The following is an 18,884-nucleotide window of genomic DNA, read 5'->3' on the forward strand; positions in this document are numbered from 1 at the left end:
TCTGTGGCCTTTGTCCAGGCCCACAGCTTCGCCGTGGCTTCCCTCCTGCATCCCTGCCGAGGGTTGCCAGCCTCACACTTGCAGCAGCCAGGAAGTGATTTTGGAAGGCCACGAGTCCACACAGCTATATGACAATGAGAAGCAAACTTTGTGCCAGATTGTGTTGGCACAGGCATGATGGGTGGGGCTTGGTACATTTTGATTCAGCATTTGCAAAACAATTGTCTTGAGTTTTAAAATGAACAAAGATTGTTCGCTGAGTGGGACAAATGTCTAAACTGCATGTACTTCAGTGCCATAGAAATTATGACTGGTGAAAGGGAGGAATTGTGACCAAAGAAGATCCATCAGGCTGGGCATGATGGCTCACACCTGTAATTCCAGCCCTTTGGGAGGCTGACACAAGTGGATCACTTGAGGCCAGGAGTTCAAGACCAGCCTGGCCATCATGGGGAAACCCTGTCTCTACTAGAAATATAAACATTAGCTGGGCATGGTGGCACATGCCTGCAATCCCAGCTACTCAGGATGCTGAAGCAAGAATTACTTGAGCCCAGAAGTCAGAGGTTGCAGTCAGCCAAGATTGTACCACTGCACTCTAGCCTAGGCCAGAGCGAGACCCTGTCACCAAAAAAAAAAAAGAGATACCTCTGTGACCTGAATTCAGCCCTGGGGTACCTCTGAGGGTACACAGCAACTGACAGGGAAGGATTTCTCTTGGGGGCAGTATGGAGTTAATAATATCCCTTGGCCTGGCATGGCGGCTCATGTCTGTAATCCTTTCACTTTGGGAGGCCAAGGTGGGAGGACTGCTTGAAGCCAGGAGTTCAACACTAGCCTGGGTAAACAGTGAGACTCCCATCTCTACAAAAAACTTTAAAAATTGAGGCTAAGGCGGAAGGATTACTGGAGCCCAGAAAGTTGAGGCTGCAGTGACCTAGAATCACACCACACACTCTAACCTGGATGACAGAGTTTGACTCCAATCTCTCAAAATATTCATTGTAATAATAATATCTTTTTATGTTGTGAAAAGATCTCTACAGAGCCAGGATATCTCTGTCTCTTGATCTTCATCCCAAATCCATTTTGCTTTTGATTCAGCCAGGCCAAATTAAGTATTTAGGTCCTGTGCTAAGATGGTCAGGCCCCCGAAAATGGAGAATTTGAATGATGAAATAAAGTATGAATAACTACTATTAAGCACTTCCTTGGAAGGCTCAGTATAGCGTTAAAACAGGATTTGGAAACAGAGAAAGCCAAGTCTCCATTCCTAACCAGCAACTTACCAGATGTATGACCTTGGCTAAATTAATTTACCTGTAAAATAGGGGTAATACACTTGAAGTGGTGGTGATTATATGAAAGAGTGCATGTAAAATCCTCGCAAATTAACATTTATTGACTGCCTACCATGTCCTAGACTATTTAAAATGCTGTGTTCAGTACTTTTTTTCCTTTATTTTTTGAGACAGTATCACTCTGTCACTCAGGCTGAAGTGCAGTGGCACAATCTTGGCTCACTGCAACCTCTGTTTCCCAGGTTGAAGCAATTCTCATGCCTCAGCCACTTGAGTAGCTGGGATTACGGGCACGCGCCACCACGCCTGGCTAATTTTTGTATTTTTAGTAGAGATGGGGGGTGGGTCTCACCGTGTCGGCCAGGCTGGTCTCGAACTGCTGACCTCAGGTGATCTGCCATCCTGGCCTCCAGAAATGCTGGGATTACAGGCATGAGCCACTGTCTACTGCACTTACACCTCCAGGAGAAGCAGGGCTGCACTGAAGTGGAGACAAGAGATAAAGGTGAAGGGAGAGAAGCATTCCAGATGGGAGCACTTAGCATCTGGCAAATGAGCAAAAGTGATGCTTTCAGAGGACATTCACATTTCACTGTAGAAGCCCAAGCAGCAGCTGGGCACAGTGGCTCATGCCTGTAATCCCAGCACTTTGGGAAGCTGAGGTGGGCAGATCACCTGAGGTCAGGAGTTAGAGACCAGCCTGGCCAACATGGCAAAAACTCATCTCTACTAAAAATACAAAAATCAGCCAGGTGTGGTGGCATATACCTGCAATCCCAGCTACTCAGGAGGCTGAGGCAGGAGACTTCCTTGAACCCAGGAGGCGGAGGTTGCAGTGAGCCAAGATCATGCCACTGTACTCCAGCCTCTCTAGCCTGAGAGACACAGGAAAACTCAATTAAAAAAAAAGGGGGGGGGGCCGCACAAACAGCACTAAGGTGTCTCCAAGGGAAAAAAAATCATTTCCAATATCACTTCCATGGGCTGCCTGCACTGACCCCACAGAGTCCCCCATAGTCCCTGTGCTTCTTCAGAGCACCTACTGCAACGAAAATTAGTTATTGCTTAAGTATTAAATCCACGTCTAAATCTGCTAGACAGGTAGCACCATGACTTGTTCACCAGTCTTCGGTCCGTATTTGTTGAATGAATGGATGGATGGATGCAACTGTTACCAAAGATGACACCAAAAGAAATTAATTCCTCTGATGAAGTGAATTAATGATAAAAATAGGTGAATGAAAAAGTGAGTTGTCAAGTGCAGTGGTGTGTGCCTGTAGTCCCCAGCTGCATGGGAGGCTGAAGTGGGAGGACTGCTTGACTTAGGAGTTTGAGTCAAACCTGGCAACATAGCTCTGACTTATCTCTTTAAAAATGAAAAAAAAAAAAAAAAAAAAAAGGTGGGTGGGGAATAAATGACTGAGCACTGGTTGGGTGCTTGTGTTTCAAATGTATCTTTTTTTATTTTTTGAAACAGTCTTGCTCTGTTGCCCAGGCCAGAGTGCAATAGTGAATCTCCAGTCAGCACAACCTCCGCCTCTTGGGTTCAAGCAATCCTCCTGCCTCAGCCTCCCAAGTGGCTGGAATTACAGGCGTGCACCACCAGGCCTGGCTAATTTTTTGTATTCTTATTAGAGACAGGGTTTCACCATATTGGTCAGGCTGGTCTTGAACTCCTGACCTCATGATCTGCCTGCTTTGGCCTCCCAAAGTCCTGGGATTACAGGTGTGAGCCACCAAGCACAGCCTCAAATATGTCTTAAATGCTTTCCAAATTCAGTTCCAATTAGGTTATATGACAGTGATTACTTAAGAGGCAACTCCTCTCCCCTCAGTAATTGCACCTTTCTGCTGGACCTTTCAGTATTAAGAACAGCCACATGGCTTGTGAATCATTCAGCAAAATCTGCCAAAAAATTATACACACACACATTCCTTACACATGCATGCACACACACACACATTCCACACAGTGCCACCGGTTTCATATTAGACTTTTTTTTTTTTTTTTTTGAGACAGAGTTTCACTCTTGTTACCCAGGCTGGAGTGCAATGGCGCGATCTCGGCTCATCGCAACCTCCGCCTCCTGGGTTCAGGCAATTCTCCTGCCTCAGCCTCCTGAGTAGCTGGGATTACAGGCACGCACCACCATGCCCAGCTAATTTTTTTATTTTTAGTAGAGACGGGGTTTCACCATGTTGACCAGGATGGTCTTGATCTCTTGACCTCGTGATCCACCCGCCTCGGCCTCCCAAAGTGCTGGGATTACATGCTTGAGCCACCGCGCCCGGCTCATATTAGACTTTTAATTTCCTTTCTATTTTTTTGAGACAGAGTTTCACTCTGTTGCCCAGGCTAGAGTGCAGTGGGGCAATCTTGGCTCACTGAAACTTCTGCCTCCCCAGTTCATGCAATTATCCTGCCTCAGCATCTCAAGTAGCTGGGATTACAGGTATGCACCTGTATTTTATATTTGTATTTTTAGTAGAGACAGGGTTTCACCATGTTGGCCAGGCTGGTCTTGAACTCCTAACATCAAGTGATCCACTTGCCTTAGCCTCTCAAAGTGCTGAGATTATAGGCATGAGCCACAGCAACCAGCTAGTTTTTTTTTTTCTTATTCAGTCTCCATAGAGAATGTCAAAAATTGCCAATGTTTATTATATTTTAAGTCATCACAGCAGGGTATTGGGAAAATTTTCAATTAGCAGTAATCGAGTGTAGGATAAACCTCATCAGCTACAATACTTGTGCTGTGCAAAGCTAGCTTGACATAAGACTTTAATGGTCATGCATAACTCCTCATGGGGACAGAAACTTCTCTATCCCCAATTCCAAAGACTCATGTAATCAATATGCAATAAAGTTCAGAGATGAGACCTCTGGTTGTATTCCAACTTTGGGACATATGAGGATGTTTTTAGTTCAAAGTCACAAATAAATGCAGGCTTCACGTCCCTGCTTAAGGATTACATGTTTATTCAGGCTGGACCACTATCCTTAACAACAGTTCCTAAACCTTTGCCAGGTCTGGGAAGTCTGGCAGGTGAGATTCCTAAGAACCAATCATTCATGCACACATTTCTTGAAGATAAAATAAATTATTCCCTAGTTATTTCTTTCTAGGTTTTTGTGGCCTTGTTTCAATATTACGACAGTCTATATTGGAAAACCCCAAGTATTTCGTCTTGAAAAATCAGCAATCTAGGTGTAAAAAATAGCATGGAATGCCCAATTTTACTTTGATATTTACATTATAGTCAGTTTCTGCTCCTGGCTCAAGGCTTGGATTTCCTTCTGGGCAATTCCTAAAGGCACAGGTGGCATGGAAGAAATTTTCATCTGCTCTCCTTATTTGATTGGTGTCTGGTTCCATTTTCATCTGCTCTCCTTATTTGATTGGTGTCTGGTTACCAAAACCATCATCAGGCCCTTGGATTACCTTCTTGAACTGATCTTCTAAGTCGCAAGTCTAGATTTGACACAGGAAAGAGAAGTTAACTCTGGCACACCCTGCCCCATCCCTACAAGGGAAAGACCAACTTGTCCTTCAAGATCCCATAGTTTTTCATGCCTTTCTTGCCTCCCGCTTTTAGTTTCTATAATCCTCCCCCTTGAACTCCCATCACTGAAAGTCAGTAGTAAATGCTATTCCCCCCCACCCCACAAAAAACTAATGGGTTTGCCTATTTGTTTCCTGCCTGGAATTCACTTTCCTTCTGGCATCAGCCCCAGATTTTCTTTGGGAAGTCACCCTTCCCTCCTCTCGGTCCCTATGGTCTTCATGGTTGCACCACCGATATCTATAGATGAATCATGTAACCAAAGGAACTGCCACCTTCTTGTAGCCACAACAATTGGTTCGTAGACAGGGACATCACCCAGTCAGATTGTATGAAACACCACGAGAATCCTGAGTGCCTCACTCTTTCCCACCAGACTGACTGTGAGAAGATATAATAAGTTGATAAAACTATCTTGCCATTATCAGGAAGAGTCTACTTGCAAAAGGAACCAACATAGATAAGAATGAAACGGGAAGAAACCAGGTTCTGGTGACATGGTGAGCTCCTATGTTAGGCTAGGTCTAAAGCAAGAATTATTCTTGAAATTTTGCTTAAGCAATTTGGATCCAGTTTGCAACTGAAAAAGTAATAAACACACAAGCAATTCTCACACTTATCTTAGATATTTCACGTGACATAAATTAGTGTCTTATTCTGTGCCAGTTCAGTTACTCACCAGGACTGCCATCATGTTCTCCCAAATGTAAAGAGCCTTGTTGCTGAAAAAGGAAAAAAGAGGCAGCCACGTCATGGAGGAAGAACGCAGATTCAGGGTCTTGTGGCATAGTTTGCACAATTTGTGAGCCTCTCCACCATTTTAAAATTAAGGGATGACAGATTAAGACCAAGCTTCTGCCATAGAAATATTGAACATGTTTTATTTTTTTAGGGAGAGTGATTCTATTCATTTATTCCACAGATATACTTCTGAGACAGAGCCTTGCTCTGTCTCCCAGGCTGGAGTAGAGTGGTATGATCTCAGCTTACTGCAACCTCCACCTCCTGGGTTTCAGCAATTCTCCTGCCTCAGCCTCCCGAGTAGCTGGGATTACAGGCACCTGCCACCACCCCCAGCCAATTTTTTCCCTCATTTTTAGTAGAGATGGGGTTTTACCATGTTGGCCAGGCTGGTCCTGAACTCCTGACTTCAAGTGATCTGCCCACCTCAGCCTCCCAAAGTGCTGTGATTACAGGCATGAGCCACTGCACCTAGCCATTCAACAGATGTTCACTGAGCATTTATATTATTCAAGGTAATAAATTAGGACCTGGGTGACAAGTGCACAGACTTGGTCTCCACCTTCAGAAGATCTACCTTTAGGCTCCTGATCCCTTCCCTAAACTGTGCTGACGGTATAAATTTGCACAGATGGTAAATTACATGGCAGTCTCTTCTGTCAAGATCACAGTTTCCAACATAAGTGGCATTGGCATTAAGGTAGATTTATGGCTGGGCGCAGTGGCTCACACCTGTAAACCCAGCACTTTGGGAGGCCGAGGTGGATGGATCATGAGGTAAGAAGTTCTAGACCAGCATGGCCAAGATAGTGAAACCGGGCATGGTGGCAGCTGCTTGTAATCCCAGCTACTCGGGAGGCTGAGACAGAAAATTGCTTGAACCCAGGAGGTAGAGGTTGCAATGAGCAGAGATCGAGCCACTGCAGTCCAGTATGGGTGTCAGAGCGAGACTGGCTAATTTTTTGTATTTTTAGTAGAAGCGGGGTTTCGCCATGTTGTCCAGGCTGGTCTTGAACTCCTGACTTCAGGTGATCTGCCCATCTCGGTCTCCCAAAGTGCTGGGATTACAGGCGTGAGTCACCGCACCTGGCCTCTGATGTGCTTTTTACATGGAGGCAAGTTTGTGTCCCAGGGGTCCCCAAGGCAGTCTCCAGCCTCACCTCCACCTCTCTCCTTTCCAGAACAAGGGAGCTGGAGTTTGCTTTCTTCTCCATATCCTGCAGCTTGATCAACTTTTCTATCAGGAACATTTTATCTTTGCCCTCCTGCCAAGAAGGTAAACAAAACCAGAAAGAAACAAAAACGTGAATGAATGATGGTATGGAATTGAGAAAGCAACTGATAACAAGAACCTCGATTTTCAGGCAGGTAGGGTCCTAGAAGTAGGATGGAGATTGATGCCATCTTTTGGTGAAAGAAAAGAAACATTTCACAGTAAAACCAAACTGTTCCCCAGAGCCTTCCTGCACTGTTATACTCTCCTCCAAAGCAATTCCCCTAACAGGCTTGAGCAAGTAGCCTTCTGAAGCTGGCTGCTAGAAGCAGCTTACATGCCAGATCTGAATGGCCAGGAAAAATGGTTTCCAGTATCCCCCATCGGCATGTGCCCCACCCCAGAAGCCTATCATGTGATCCTAGCAGTGCTGCCTGGGTCTGCCCTGTCCTCCCACAGAGAATTCCAAAGCTTAGAGGGCAGCCGCTAAGGACGTCAATTGTGTTTCGTTTGTCAGAGTTATCTGTGTTGATGGAGATCGTTAATTCCAAACTGGGAAAATGAACAAAGGAAGTGGGCATGCTTTCTCCCAGGAGGGTGTAATTACTTTCCTGTGAACCCCCATTGCAGATGAGAGTGGAACATTCCACCCATTGAGGGTGACAGCCTCACTGTGTTGCTAGGCTGGAGTGCAGTGGTGCAATCTCGGCTCACTGCAACCTCCCCCTCCTGGGTTCAAGTGATTCTCCTGTCTCAGCCTCCTGAGTAGCTGAGACTACATGTGCATGTCACCATGCCCCATTAATTTTTGTATTTTTAGTAGAGATGGGATTTCACCATGTTGGCGAGGCTGGTCTTGAACTTTTGACCTTAGAGAATCCACCTGCCTTGGACTCCCAAAGTGCTGGGATTACAGCTGTGAGCCACCATGCCTGGTAAAAATTCCTATTTTAATAGAAGGATTTCAGCTTACAAATACAGGAGGAATTATACAATTGGAGTATCTCTATGTTGCATTCCCTAATGAAATAAACAGATTTTCTAGGCGTTACTCATCGAAGTCCGTTCAGCTAAATCAATTCAGTGAAACACTATGACGGATCAGGCTAAGAAAGCTTGAACTCACTGATCATTGTTAACATCACAGAAAGGGACAATCAGACATTATCTGTCTCAAGACAATGCCATAGGAAAGAATAGCATCAGCTATAAAGTATTTTACCTAAGCTGAATCTGGATCTAGTCAAGTCTCTAGATCTCATCATCATTTACAGGAAACACAAAGAAAAAAACCAGAAACATACTAAACCTCACTGCAGAGTTGCAAATCAGATATATGCAGAACATTGCTGGGTGCAGTGGCTCACACCTGTAATCCCAGCACTTTGGGAAGCTGTGGCAGGTGGATCAGTTGAGGCCAGGAGTTTGAGACCAGCCTGGCCAACATGGCAAAATCCCATCTTTACTAAAAACACTAAAATTAGCTGGGCGTGATGGCACACACCTGTAATCCCAGCTACTTGGGAGGCTGAGGCACAAAAATCACTTGAACCCAGGAGGTGGAGGTTACAGTAAGCTGAGATTGTGCCACTGCACTCCAGCCTGGGCAACAAGACCGAAACTGTCTTAAAAAAAAAAATAAGAAGAAGAAAAAGAAGAAGAATTTAAATAAATAAGAAAATAAAAATAAGGGATTTGCTGGGAAGAGAAAGCATAGACGAAATAAGAATATAAAAACACTGGGCCGGGCACGGTGGCTCAAGCCTGTAATCCCAGCACTTTGGGAGGCCGAGGTGGGTGGATCACAAGGTCAAAAGATCGAGACCATCCTGGTCAACATGATGAAACCCCATCTCTACTAAAAATACAAAAAATTAGCTGGGCATGGTGGCACGTGCCTGTAATCCCAGCTACTCAGGAGGCTGATGCAGGAGAATCGCCTGAACCCGGGAGGCAAAGGTTGCAGTGAGCCGAGATCCCACTGTTGCACTCCAGCCTGGGTAACAAGAGCGAAACTGTCTCAAAAAAAAAAAAAAAAAAAAGAATATAAAAACACTGATGATTGTTAGGGCTGAGAGCAGGGATATGAGAGTTCATTGCAGTATTGTCTTTATTTCGTAGGATGTCTCAAAGTGTCTCTTATATAGAGTTTTAAAAGGGTGGGGGTGGACATCAGAGGGATCCAAGCGGACTTACATTAACGATCTGCTCATGGAGCAGCCTGATCATAATTTTCCTTCCCTCTGTGATCTGCCAGTAAAGATAGGTGATGATTCTGGAAGAGGAGAAAAGAAAGAATGACAGACACTCTTGCCAAAGTTTTGCAGGCTGCGAATTTCCACTGGATGCAAAGGAACTGGAATCTGTGGTTGCAGATGGATTTGGGCCCAAATGTGTTTCTGAAAAGTCATGTTGGGGTGAGTTATAGCTTAAATACATTGGAGCAATGGTTCTCAACTTGGCTGCTCATGGAATCATCTGGAAAGGGGAAACAAGCCCATGCCACAGCCCCTCTTCAGCCCAATTAATTGAGCATCTCTGGACATGTCATCTTTTTAACAGGGGACAAGCAGGTAGTCCTTTCTTAATAGAACAAGTTTAAAAAAAAAATCCCTAAGACAAGAAGATAATATATAACCTCCCAACCCCACCGCTCCTAGACGGGATCTTGCTCTTTCGCCCAGGCTGGAGTACAGTGGCATGATCAGAGCACACTGCAGCCTCAGACTCCTAGGCTCAAATAATACTCCCATCTCAGCTTCCCAAGAAGCTTGACTACAGGCACAAGCTACTGCACCAGGCTAAACAACTTTTTAAAAAAATTATCAATGCAAGGTTGGGCAAGGTGTAATCGTGTAATCCCAATACTTTGAGAGGCCGAGGCAGGAGGATAACATGAGGCCAGGAGTTGGAGAACAGCCTGGGCAACACAGGGAGACCCCCATCTCTCCAAAAATTAAAAAAATTAGCCAGGGCCGGGCACAGTGGCTCAAGCCTGTAATCCCAGCACTTTGGTAGGCCGAGGCGGGTGGATCACGAGATCCAGAGATCGAGACCATCCTGGTCAACACGGTGAAACCCCATCTCTACTAAAAATACAAAAAAATAGCTGGGCATGGTGGCACGTGCCTGTAATCCCAGCTACTCAGGAGGCTGAGGCAGGAGAATTGCCTGAACCCAGGAGGCGGAGGTTGCGGTGAGCTGAGATCGCGCCATTGCACTCCAGCCTGGGTAACAAGAGCGAAACTCCGTCTCAAAAAAAAAAAAAAAAAAAAAAATTAGCCAGGTATAGTGGTGCACACCTGCAATCCCAGCTACTTGGAGGCTGAGGTGGGAGGATTGCTTGAGCCCAAAAGGTTGAGGTTGCAGTGAGCCATGACCATCCCATTGCAGTCCAGCTTGGGCAATAGATTGTGACCCTGTCTGAACCAAAGAAAGAAGGGAAGGGAAGGGGAAGAGGAAGGGGAAGGGGGGAGAGAAGGAGGAATGGAAAAGAAAAAATGAAACAAGAAAGAGAGAAAGAAAGAAAGGGGAGGGAGGGAGGGAGGAAAAGAAAGGAAGGGAGAAAACTACCTATGCAAGGGTAGAGTCACCCAGAACACTGAGCTCTGCTATAGCCATTTGCTTTCCAACCAAAGATCCCTGCTGCTGCTTCCCCGGAGAGCTCTTGGCTTTTCCCGCTAGATCCCCAGGTGTCCCACTCACAGCACAATGAGGGTGAGGATGAAAAAGAAGTGCACACTTCCAATGAGGTTCCGATAGATCCAAACAACCCACAGGTAGCCAGGCCGTGTACTCAGGGTGTCGATCCAGCTGTAGATGGAGTGAATGAAGAAAGGCAGACCTCGAAAAGGGCCACAGTCAGCTGAAGGCTTCAATCTGGTAAAACAAAGGATGGAAGAACATCTCTAGCACAAGACTCAGGGATGGTTATTCTAGAATCAGGGTGTCCTTTCTGGACTCTGGGTCTGAAAACATCAAGTCTTGCCTGATGCACTTACACCCCTTCCCAAGGAAACTCTCTCACTCACAGCCTTGCTGGGGTGACCTGTGCTCCAAGCACTTGCTCTTGGATCACAGAGATCACCTGACCCAAGAGCAGCCAGTCCAAGGGCCAGGCAGTGACTTCTGCAGTAACTTGGCTCAATGATTGAATGGGGGCAGTCAGACTCTCTTTCTTAAGAACTTGAATTAGGCCAGGCACTATGGCTTATGCCACTAATCCCAACACTTTGGGATGCCAAGGGGGAAGAACTGCCTGAGCCCAGAAGTTCAAGACCAGTCTGGGCAACAGAGAAAGACTCTGTCTCTACAAAAAAAAAAAAAAATATATATATATATATATATAAAAATATATACATATACATATAAATATATATAAATATAATATATATAAATATAATATATATAATAAATATATATAAATAAAATATATAAATATATATAAATATTTTAAAAAAATATATATATATATATATATATGAGCTGTGATCATATCACTGTACTGCAGCCTGGGCAACAGAGCAAGACCCTGTCTAAAAAAAACAACTTGAATTAAGGCTGACTGTGGTGGCTTACCTACAATCCCAGCACTTTGGGAGATCAAGGCAGGAGGATCACTTGAGGCTAAGAGTTTGAGACCAGACTAGGCAACACAGCAAGACCCCTATTTCTACCAAAAAACAAAAAATTAGCCAGGCTTGGTGATGTGAACCTATAGTCCCAGCTACTCAGGAGGCTGAGGAGGGAGGATCACTTGAGTCCAGGAGTTTGAGGGTGAAGCGAGCTGTGATTGCACCACTGTCCTCCAGCCTGAGTGACACAGTGAGGCCCCGTCTCAAAGAAAGAACTTGAATTAAGATGCATAAAGAGGGAACCCTGTTAGCTATGGAGGAATGAGCAGAAACTATAGGGCAACAAGGAACTGGTGAGGAAGAGAAAGTGGATACACCAAGAGAAGCAAGCATGTTGTGAAGCAAGGAACTGAAGGTCCCAGTTCCACGTGTGTCCTAAAAATCATCTCCCTTGTTCATTCATTCATTCATTCAATTATTCATTCAACCATGGTTTATTCTGTTAAGTACTATTCTAGTCAGGCTCTGGGGACTCCATATTAAGCAAGGCAGATAGTTCCTGCCCTATCGGGCTTATGTTCTGGTGGGAAAAATGGACAATTGTTGAGTAACAATTAAACAAAGACTGGAACAGAGGCATTCCTGATTATGAATGATGGAATGAAGGAAGGCAACTCAGGCCTGAGAGCGAGAAGCAGTGGGGAACTGATGATGGCAGACAAGGCGGGCTCTGAAGGTCAGATCTTGGAGAGGGCCTTGGAGCTGAGAATTAGAGGGTGGAGAGGAGGCAGCCAAGCAAAGGGTGTGTGGAGAGGACTTCACTCAGAAGACTCTGCCCATCTTGGGAGGGGTTTGCTTGCTTCCAAGAATGAGGTGAGAGACGTGGGGCTGGGGTAAGCCAAAGGGAGGTGGGGTTGGAGGGGTGGGAGGAGCTGGATCAGTCCTGTTTTTCCGTTAACTTAGATTAAGTTCTGTTCCAGATGTGAAGAACTGCTGGGGGTGTCTCCCCATTCTGAGAAGCTTCAGTTTCTATGGGTAGTGATCAAACTAGGATGTATTCCCTCCCTGGCTTTTAGTGACTGTTGGTTAGCAAGGGAACTTACGTTAGACACTGTATTAAGCCTGTTTACTCTGATGTTTTAACATCTGGGGTCTTAATGATCCCAGCTCTCTGGGCTAGCTTGCAAAGCACACCTTTCAAATGCAAACCAAACAACCCAGATCCCACACACCAAATGCCCCCTTTATCAGGCTCTTACACTCTGGGCCACCACTCCCCTGCCCTAATCACACCAGGCCAGGTGCCAGATGACTCAGGACAGCCCCACATCCCACAGCCTACTCAAACCAGCCAATCCTAAACCTGCTTCCCCTGCCTTTCCCATTCCTTACCACAGAAAACCACAACAAAGGCTCTAGATCCCTTCACTCCCTCTGCCTCCTGACCTATCCCGACACTTCCCTGTGTGGTCCCTTGTGCTCCCTCTTCTCGGGAACTGTGAGTAATAAACTATCTTTTTACTGGTGGTCATTCCTGATCTGTTGGGTTTCACCACACCTAGATTATCTATCTATCTATCTATCTATCTATCTATCTATCTATCTAGACAGCATCTCGCTCTGTCACCCAGGCCAGAGTGCAGTGGTGCAATCTCAGCTCACTGCAACCTCCACTTCCCAGGTTCAAGTGATTCTCCTGCCTCAGCCTCCCGAGTAGCTGACATTACAGGCACACACCACCATGCCTGGCCAATTTTTGTATTTTTAGTAGAGACAGGGTTTCACCATGTTGGCCAGGCTGGTCTTGAACTCCTGGGCTCAAGTGATCCACACACTTTGGCTTCCCATAGTGCTGGGATTGCAGGTGTGAGCCACTGTACCTGGCCTCACCACATCTGAATTATAATAAAACCTACATTTTAAAACACATGCCCTTCCACCCAGTCTCTAAAACTTCGCCCACGGCCACCTTTTCCTACCTCCAGATGGTGATGGCCAGGGTGCACAAGACCCCGGTGAAGGAAGGGAAAAAGAGCAAGAAGATGAAGAAAGTCATCATCTGTGAGGCCCGCCAGGCTTTGCTTGGAGGCTGGAAATTCATCATCAGGCTGACCTGAAGAGAAAGAGGCAGCCCCTTCCCATCTGCAGCCAGAGCAGCAGCAGAGGGACCCCAGCCAGGCCCAGCTTCCTGAGACCTTCACAGAGCCCCCTTCCCCAGCTTTAAGCGCACCAGGTCACAGGCGTTTGAGCAAAACTGATTGATGGCAATGTTGGACCGACTCACATTTTTGGCGTAGAACATGATGAAAAGCATAATCATTTGGATAAAGGGCAGCAGGGGGCAGAAGAAGATTCCAATCCTGAGATGGAGAGAGGGTGAGTGTCAGAGGCTGGGAGGAGACACAAGGAGTGGGGGTGAATCTGGGTGGCTGGAGGGAAGAGAAAAAGGATGTTGTGGCCTGGCTTGTGTCTCCCCAAAAGTCCCTATGTTGAGGCCTTAACCCCCAATATCTCAGAATGTGATTGTATTTGGAGACAGGGCCTTTGAGAGGTGAATAAGGTAGAATGAGATCACTACGGCAGGCTGTAATCCAGTACAACTGGTGTCCCTAAAAGAAGAGATTAGGAGGCTGGGCGAGGTGGCACACGCCTGTAATCCCAGCACTTTGGGAGGCCCAGGCGGGTGAATCACCTGAGGTCAGGAGTTTGAGACCAGCCTGACCAACATGGCGAAACCCCATCTCAACTAACACAAAAATTAGCCAGGCATGATGGCACATGCTTGCAATCTCAGCTCCTTGAGAGGCTGAGGCAGGAGAAATCCTTGAACCCAGGAGGCGGAGGTTGAGGTAAACTGAGATTGTGCCATTGCACTCCAGCCTGGATGACACAGCGAGACTCCATCTCGAAAAACAAAAAACAAAAAACAAAAAAAAAGGAAGGAGAGGAGATTAGGACACAGACACACACAGATACGGAAGACCATGTAAAGACAGGGAGAAGATGGCCATCTAAAAGCCAATGAGAGAGGCCTGAGACAGATCCCTCCCTTCTGGCCCTCAGAAGAAACCAGCTCTACCCACACCTTGATCTTGGACTGCTCGCCTCCAGAACTGTGAGATAAGAAATTGCTGTTGTTTAAGCCAATTGCTGTTGTTTAAGTGTGTGGGACTTCGTTATGGCAGCCCCAGCAAACTAATACAGAGGGGGCCTGCTTCCATCCTGGCAAATTAGGCAGATTCCTCCCATACCAAGTATCCACAGCTACCTTCTTCCCAGCTCTGAAAAGGAGTTGTTTAAATTTGAGATGAAGTCTCATTCTGTCGCCTAGGCGGGAGTGCAGTGGCGCGATCTCACTATAACCTCTGCTCCCCAGGTTCAAGCAATTCTCCTGCCTCAGCCTCCCAAGTAGCTGGGACTACAGGTGCCTGCCACCACACCTGGCTAATTTTTTGTGTGTTTTTAGTAGAGACAGGGTTTCACCATCTTGGCCAGGCTGATCTTGAACTCCTGATCTCGAGATCCACCCTCCTTGGCCTTCCAAAGTGCTGGGATTACAGGCATGAGCCACTGTGCCTGGCTTGGAAAGATTTTAGAGAGAAACCACCCATCCACCTACCAACCCAACAGATGGTATTCAGCATGTCCTAACCTAGCAAGTCCCACATTTAAGGCATACTCTATGCCTTGCCCTCCTCCTTCTTGCTCCCCCATGGTATTCAAGAAGGTCTGAGGTCCTGCAGGGACAAGGCATTCAAAAGCATCGAGTTCCAAATGAGAAAGGCATTCCGTTTCCAACTCTCCTTCAGCATTCTTCAGCTACAAAAGGAGAAAAATCTCAGTGGGGTGCTAGAATGCCTTAACTCTTAGCATGTGGCAATCTCCCTTTTTTTTTTTTTTCTTTTTTAACAAAAAGGAGTAGGCCTTGTGCTGAGAGCCTTGGCAGACAGTATCATCTTGCTAGAATGTAATGACTGTTTGGCATGGGACTGCTTTTATTTTTCCAGTCATTTGTGATTTCTGTCAAATGGCACTGGTTTTTCCATTTATGATTGTAAATAAAGTTTCCTTTAAAAATGTATTTGAGAGGCCAGGCATGTGGCTCTTGCCTGTAATCCCATCACTTTTGGAGGCCGAGCTTGGCAGATCACCTGACATAAGGAGTTCACGACCAGCCTGGCCAACACGGCAAAACCCCATCTCTACTAAAAATACAAAAATTAGCCAGGCGTGGTGGCGCATGCCTGATGTTTTGCCATCTGGGGTCTTAATGACCTCAGGGAGACTGCTGATGTTGGGAAAAGCAGTCTGGCAGTTTACAAAGGCCTTTCTTCCACATTATTTCAAGTGGGATGCCATTGGGCAAGTTACTGAAAACCTCTCTAAATCTTAGTTTTCTAATCTTTAGATGGTAGACATACTAGTACCTACTCACAGGGTTTTGAGAGGATTAAATGGGCACAGTGGCTTACTCCTGTAATCCAAGCACTTTGGGAGTCTGATGAAAAGCAATTGTCATCTACCATGGCATTAAAAAAATGTATTTAAGAAAAGGCAAATAATAAAAAAATTAAGTAGGTAATAGTGCATGTGAAAGGTCACTATACCAAAAAATAGGCAGGCTGGTGTACAATAGACAAACTTGGGAAACATGTTCGTCACCTCACCTCTACCACTGTCCCTAACATATAGCCTTTTCTGTCATTATATTATCTTCTTGTAAAACTCATCATCAAAGGCAATATTCTCCTAAAACCACAAAGGTTAGAACTGTAATAACCATGGAGAAAAAAAAATACGTGTTTTTGATTGTGCTTATTCATAATTTATCGACAAAAATCTCAAAGGCCCAGAAGTCATAATGGTAATTTCTTTTTTTTTTTTTTCTTTTTGTGACAGAGTGTTGCTCTGTCTCCCAGGCTAGAGTACAATGGCATGATCCTGGTTCACTGCAACCTCCGCCTCCCTGGTTCAAGCTATTCTCCTGCCTCAGCTTCCCAAGTAGCTGAGATTACAGGCACATGCTACCATACCCAGCTAATTTGTATTTTTAGTAGAGTTAGGGTTTCACCAAGTTGATCAGGTTGGTCTTGAACTCCTGATCTCCAGTGATCTGACCGCCTCAGCCTTTCAAAGAGCTGGGGTTACAGGCATGAGCCACCATGCCTATTTAATCCTCTCGAAAGCCCTGTGAGTAGGTATCTCTACCATTTAAAGATTAGAAAACTAAAGTTTAAAAAGTGTTTATGTAACTTGTCCAATGACATCCTAGTTGAAATAATGTGGAAGAAAGGCCTTTGTAAACTGCCAAATTGCCAGGTGACATAGCAGCATGCAAATATGTCACCTAAACTACCAAAGAAAGGTCCTCACTGTCTCTAAAAAAATAAACTCATTGGGCCGGGTGCAGTGGCTCACGCCTGTAATCCCAGCACTTTGGGAGGATGGATCACTTTGAGGCGGGTGGATCATGAGGTCAAGAGATCGAGACCATCCTGGTCAACATGGTGAAACCCTGTCTCTACTAAAAATACAAAACATTAGCTGGGCATGGTGGTGCATGCCCAGCTACTCAGGAGGCTGAGGCAGGAGAATTGCCTGAACCCAGGAGGTGGAGGTTGTGGTGAGCCGAGATGGCGCCATTGCACTCCAGCCTGGGTAACAAGAGCAAAACTCCATCTCAATAAATAAATAAATAAATAAATAAATAAATAAATAAATAAATAAAATAAACTCATTAACCTTGAGTGATTTGCAGACAGCGAAGTCACCCAGGGCAGCTTTAAAGAGTCAGAAAATAAAACACTCTTCCATTGTATGACATACTGGCATTTGCAAAGCAATTTTCTTCCCCCGCCACCCACTTTTTTTTTTTTTTTTTTTTTTTGAGATGGAGTTTTGCTCTTGTTGCCTAGGCTGGAGAGCCACGGTACAATCATCTCGGCTCATTGTAACCTTCCCCTCCCAGATTCAAACAATTCTCCTGCCTCAGCCTCCCAAGTAGTTGGGATTACAGGCAGGCGCCACCACACCTGGCTAATTTTTTGTATTTTTAGTAGCGATGGGGTTTCTCCATGTTGGCCAGGCTGGTCTCAAACTCCCGACCTCAGGTGATCTGCCCACCTCAGCCTCCCAAAGTGCTGGGATTACAGGCATGAGCCACCGTGCCTGGCCTGCAAAGCAGTTTTCATCTACCATGGCATTTAATCCTCAACATGATTCAAAGGCAGCTATTATATTCATTTACAGATGAGACTGAGGCTCAGACAAGCACAATGATCTCTGTGAGTGGCAGAGCCAGCCTCAGAATTCAGTTTATGCAATTCCAAATCCAATGCTTTCAAATTAGCAACACCCTATCAGATGGAACCTGGGAACGTGATTCACCATACAGAATTCTGGTGTTAATTGAATCATGTTAAAATAAATAAGGAAAAGTAAGGCAGGAAGATTGCATGAGCTCAGGAGGTTGCAACTGCAGTAAGCCATGATCACGCCACTGCACTCCAGCCTGATCAAGAGAGTGAGACCCTGTCTCAAAAATAAATAGGCTGAGCATGGTGGCTCACACCAATAATCCCAGAATTTTGGGAGGCTGAGGTCGGTGGGTCACTTGAGGCCAGGGGCTCAAAACCAGTATGGCCAAAATTGTGAAACCCTGTCTCTACTAATACAAAAATTAGCCAGGTGTGGTGGTTCATGCTTGTAGTCCCAGCTACTTGGGAGGCTGAGGCAGGAGAATTGATTGAACCTGGGAGGTGGAGGTTGCACCACTATACTTCAGCCTCACCAGCAGAGCAAGACTCTGCCTCAAAAAAAAAAAAAAAAAAAAAAGAAAGAAAGAAAGAAAGAAAGGAAAAACAAATAAATAAGGAAAGACAGCCACTGACTATTGGTTTGCAGTTTCCAGGTGAGTGTGTAAAAATATTTGCTGCAACCAGTTAGCTATTCTCAATGGCCAAAAACTATAGAGAACCCACCAAATGGTACATCAGATATAAGAAACACACAGCCCTCTCTGCCTCTGTTTATTGTCCCATTGCTGTGGAGACATGGATGCAAGGTGAAGTTTGCATCCAAACTAACAGCCTAAAGGTAATGAAAAATGGCAAATCAATGCTAGGAGACAACAGTTAAAGGTGGAGACTGTGGCAATCTGGAGAAGCTCGGTTTGCCACAGATCTTTCTGGAGAGAAGCCAGAAATTTAAGTGTTATGTGAACTCTCCTGAAGTTTAAATATGGGTGGTTGTCTTAGTCCATTCAGGCTGCTATAACAAAACATCATAAACTGGGTGGCTTATAAACACCAGAGGCCGGGCGTGGTGGCTCATGACTGTAATCCCAGCACTTTGGGAGGCCGAGGTGAGTGGATCACCTGAAGTCAGCAGTTCGAGACCACCCTGGCTAACATGGTGAAACCTGTCTCTACTAAAAATACAAAAAATTGGCTGGCATGGTGGCACATGCCTGTAGTCCCAGCTACTGGGGAG

At 45.5% G+C, this 18,884-nt stretch overlaps 1 protein-coding gene and 1 non-coding gene across 5 annotated transcripts in view; both read right to left on the minus strand.

Moving 5' to 3' along the window:
* Positions 1-3,927: 3,927 nt before the first annotated feature.
* On the minus strand, positions 3,928-4,067 carry LOC120367519 (U4 spliceosomal RNA). The gene has a single exon (XR_005581889.1). It is a non-coding gene; the product is annotated as a U4 spliceosomal RNA (small nuclear RNA).
* Positions 4,068-4,520: 453 nt separating this feature from the next.
* Positions 4,521-18,884, minus strand: part of TMC5 (transmembrane channel like 5) — an 88,606-nt gene continuing 74,242 nt past the window's right edge. For all 4 annotated transcript variants that reach the window (XM_074381986.1, XM_010340725.3, XM_074381985.1 and 1 more), the window contains 7 exons: positions 13,678-13,753; positions 13,373-13,506; positions 10,525-10,698; positions 9,016-9,094; positions 6,767-6,871; positions 5,545-5,587; positions 4,521-4,774 (listed from right to left, as the gene is read on the minus strand). In XM_074381986.1, coding sequence (XP_074238087.1) covers positions 4,728-4,774; positions 5,545-5,587; positions 6,767-6,871; positions 9,016-9,094; positions 10,525-10,698; positions 13,373-13,506; positions 13,678-13,753 — 658 coding nt within the window. In that variant the 3' untranslated portion in view covers positions 4,521-4,727. The remainder of the gene's footprint in view (positions 4,775-5,544; positions 5,588-6,766; positions 6,872-9,015; positions 9,095-10,524; positions 10,699-13,372; positions 13,507-13,677; positions 13,754-18,884) is intronic.

Source organism: Saimiri boliviensis, chromosome 12 (assembly GCF_048565385.1).
Source record: "Saimiri boliviensis isolate mSaiBol1 chromosome 12, mSaiBol1.pri, whole genome shotgun sequence".
Lineage (NCBI taxonomy): Eukaryota > Metazoa > Chordata > Mammalia > Primates > Cebidae > Saimiri > Saimiri boliviensis.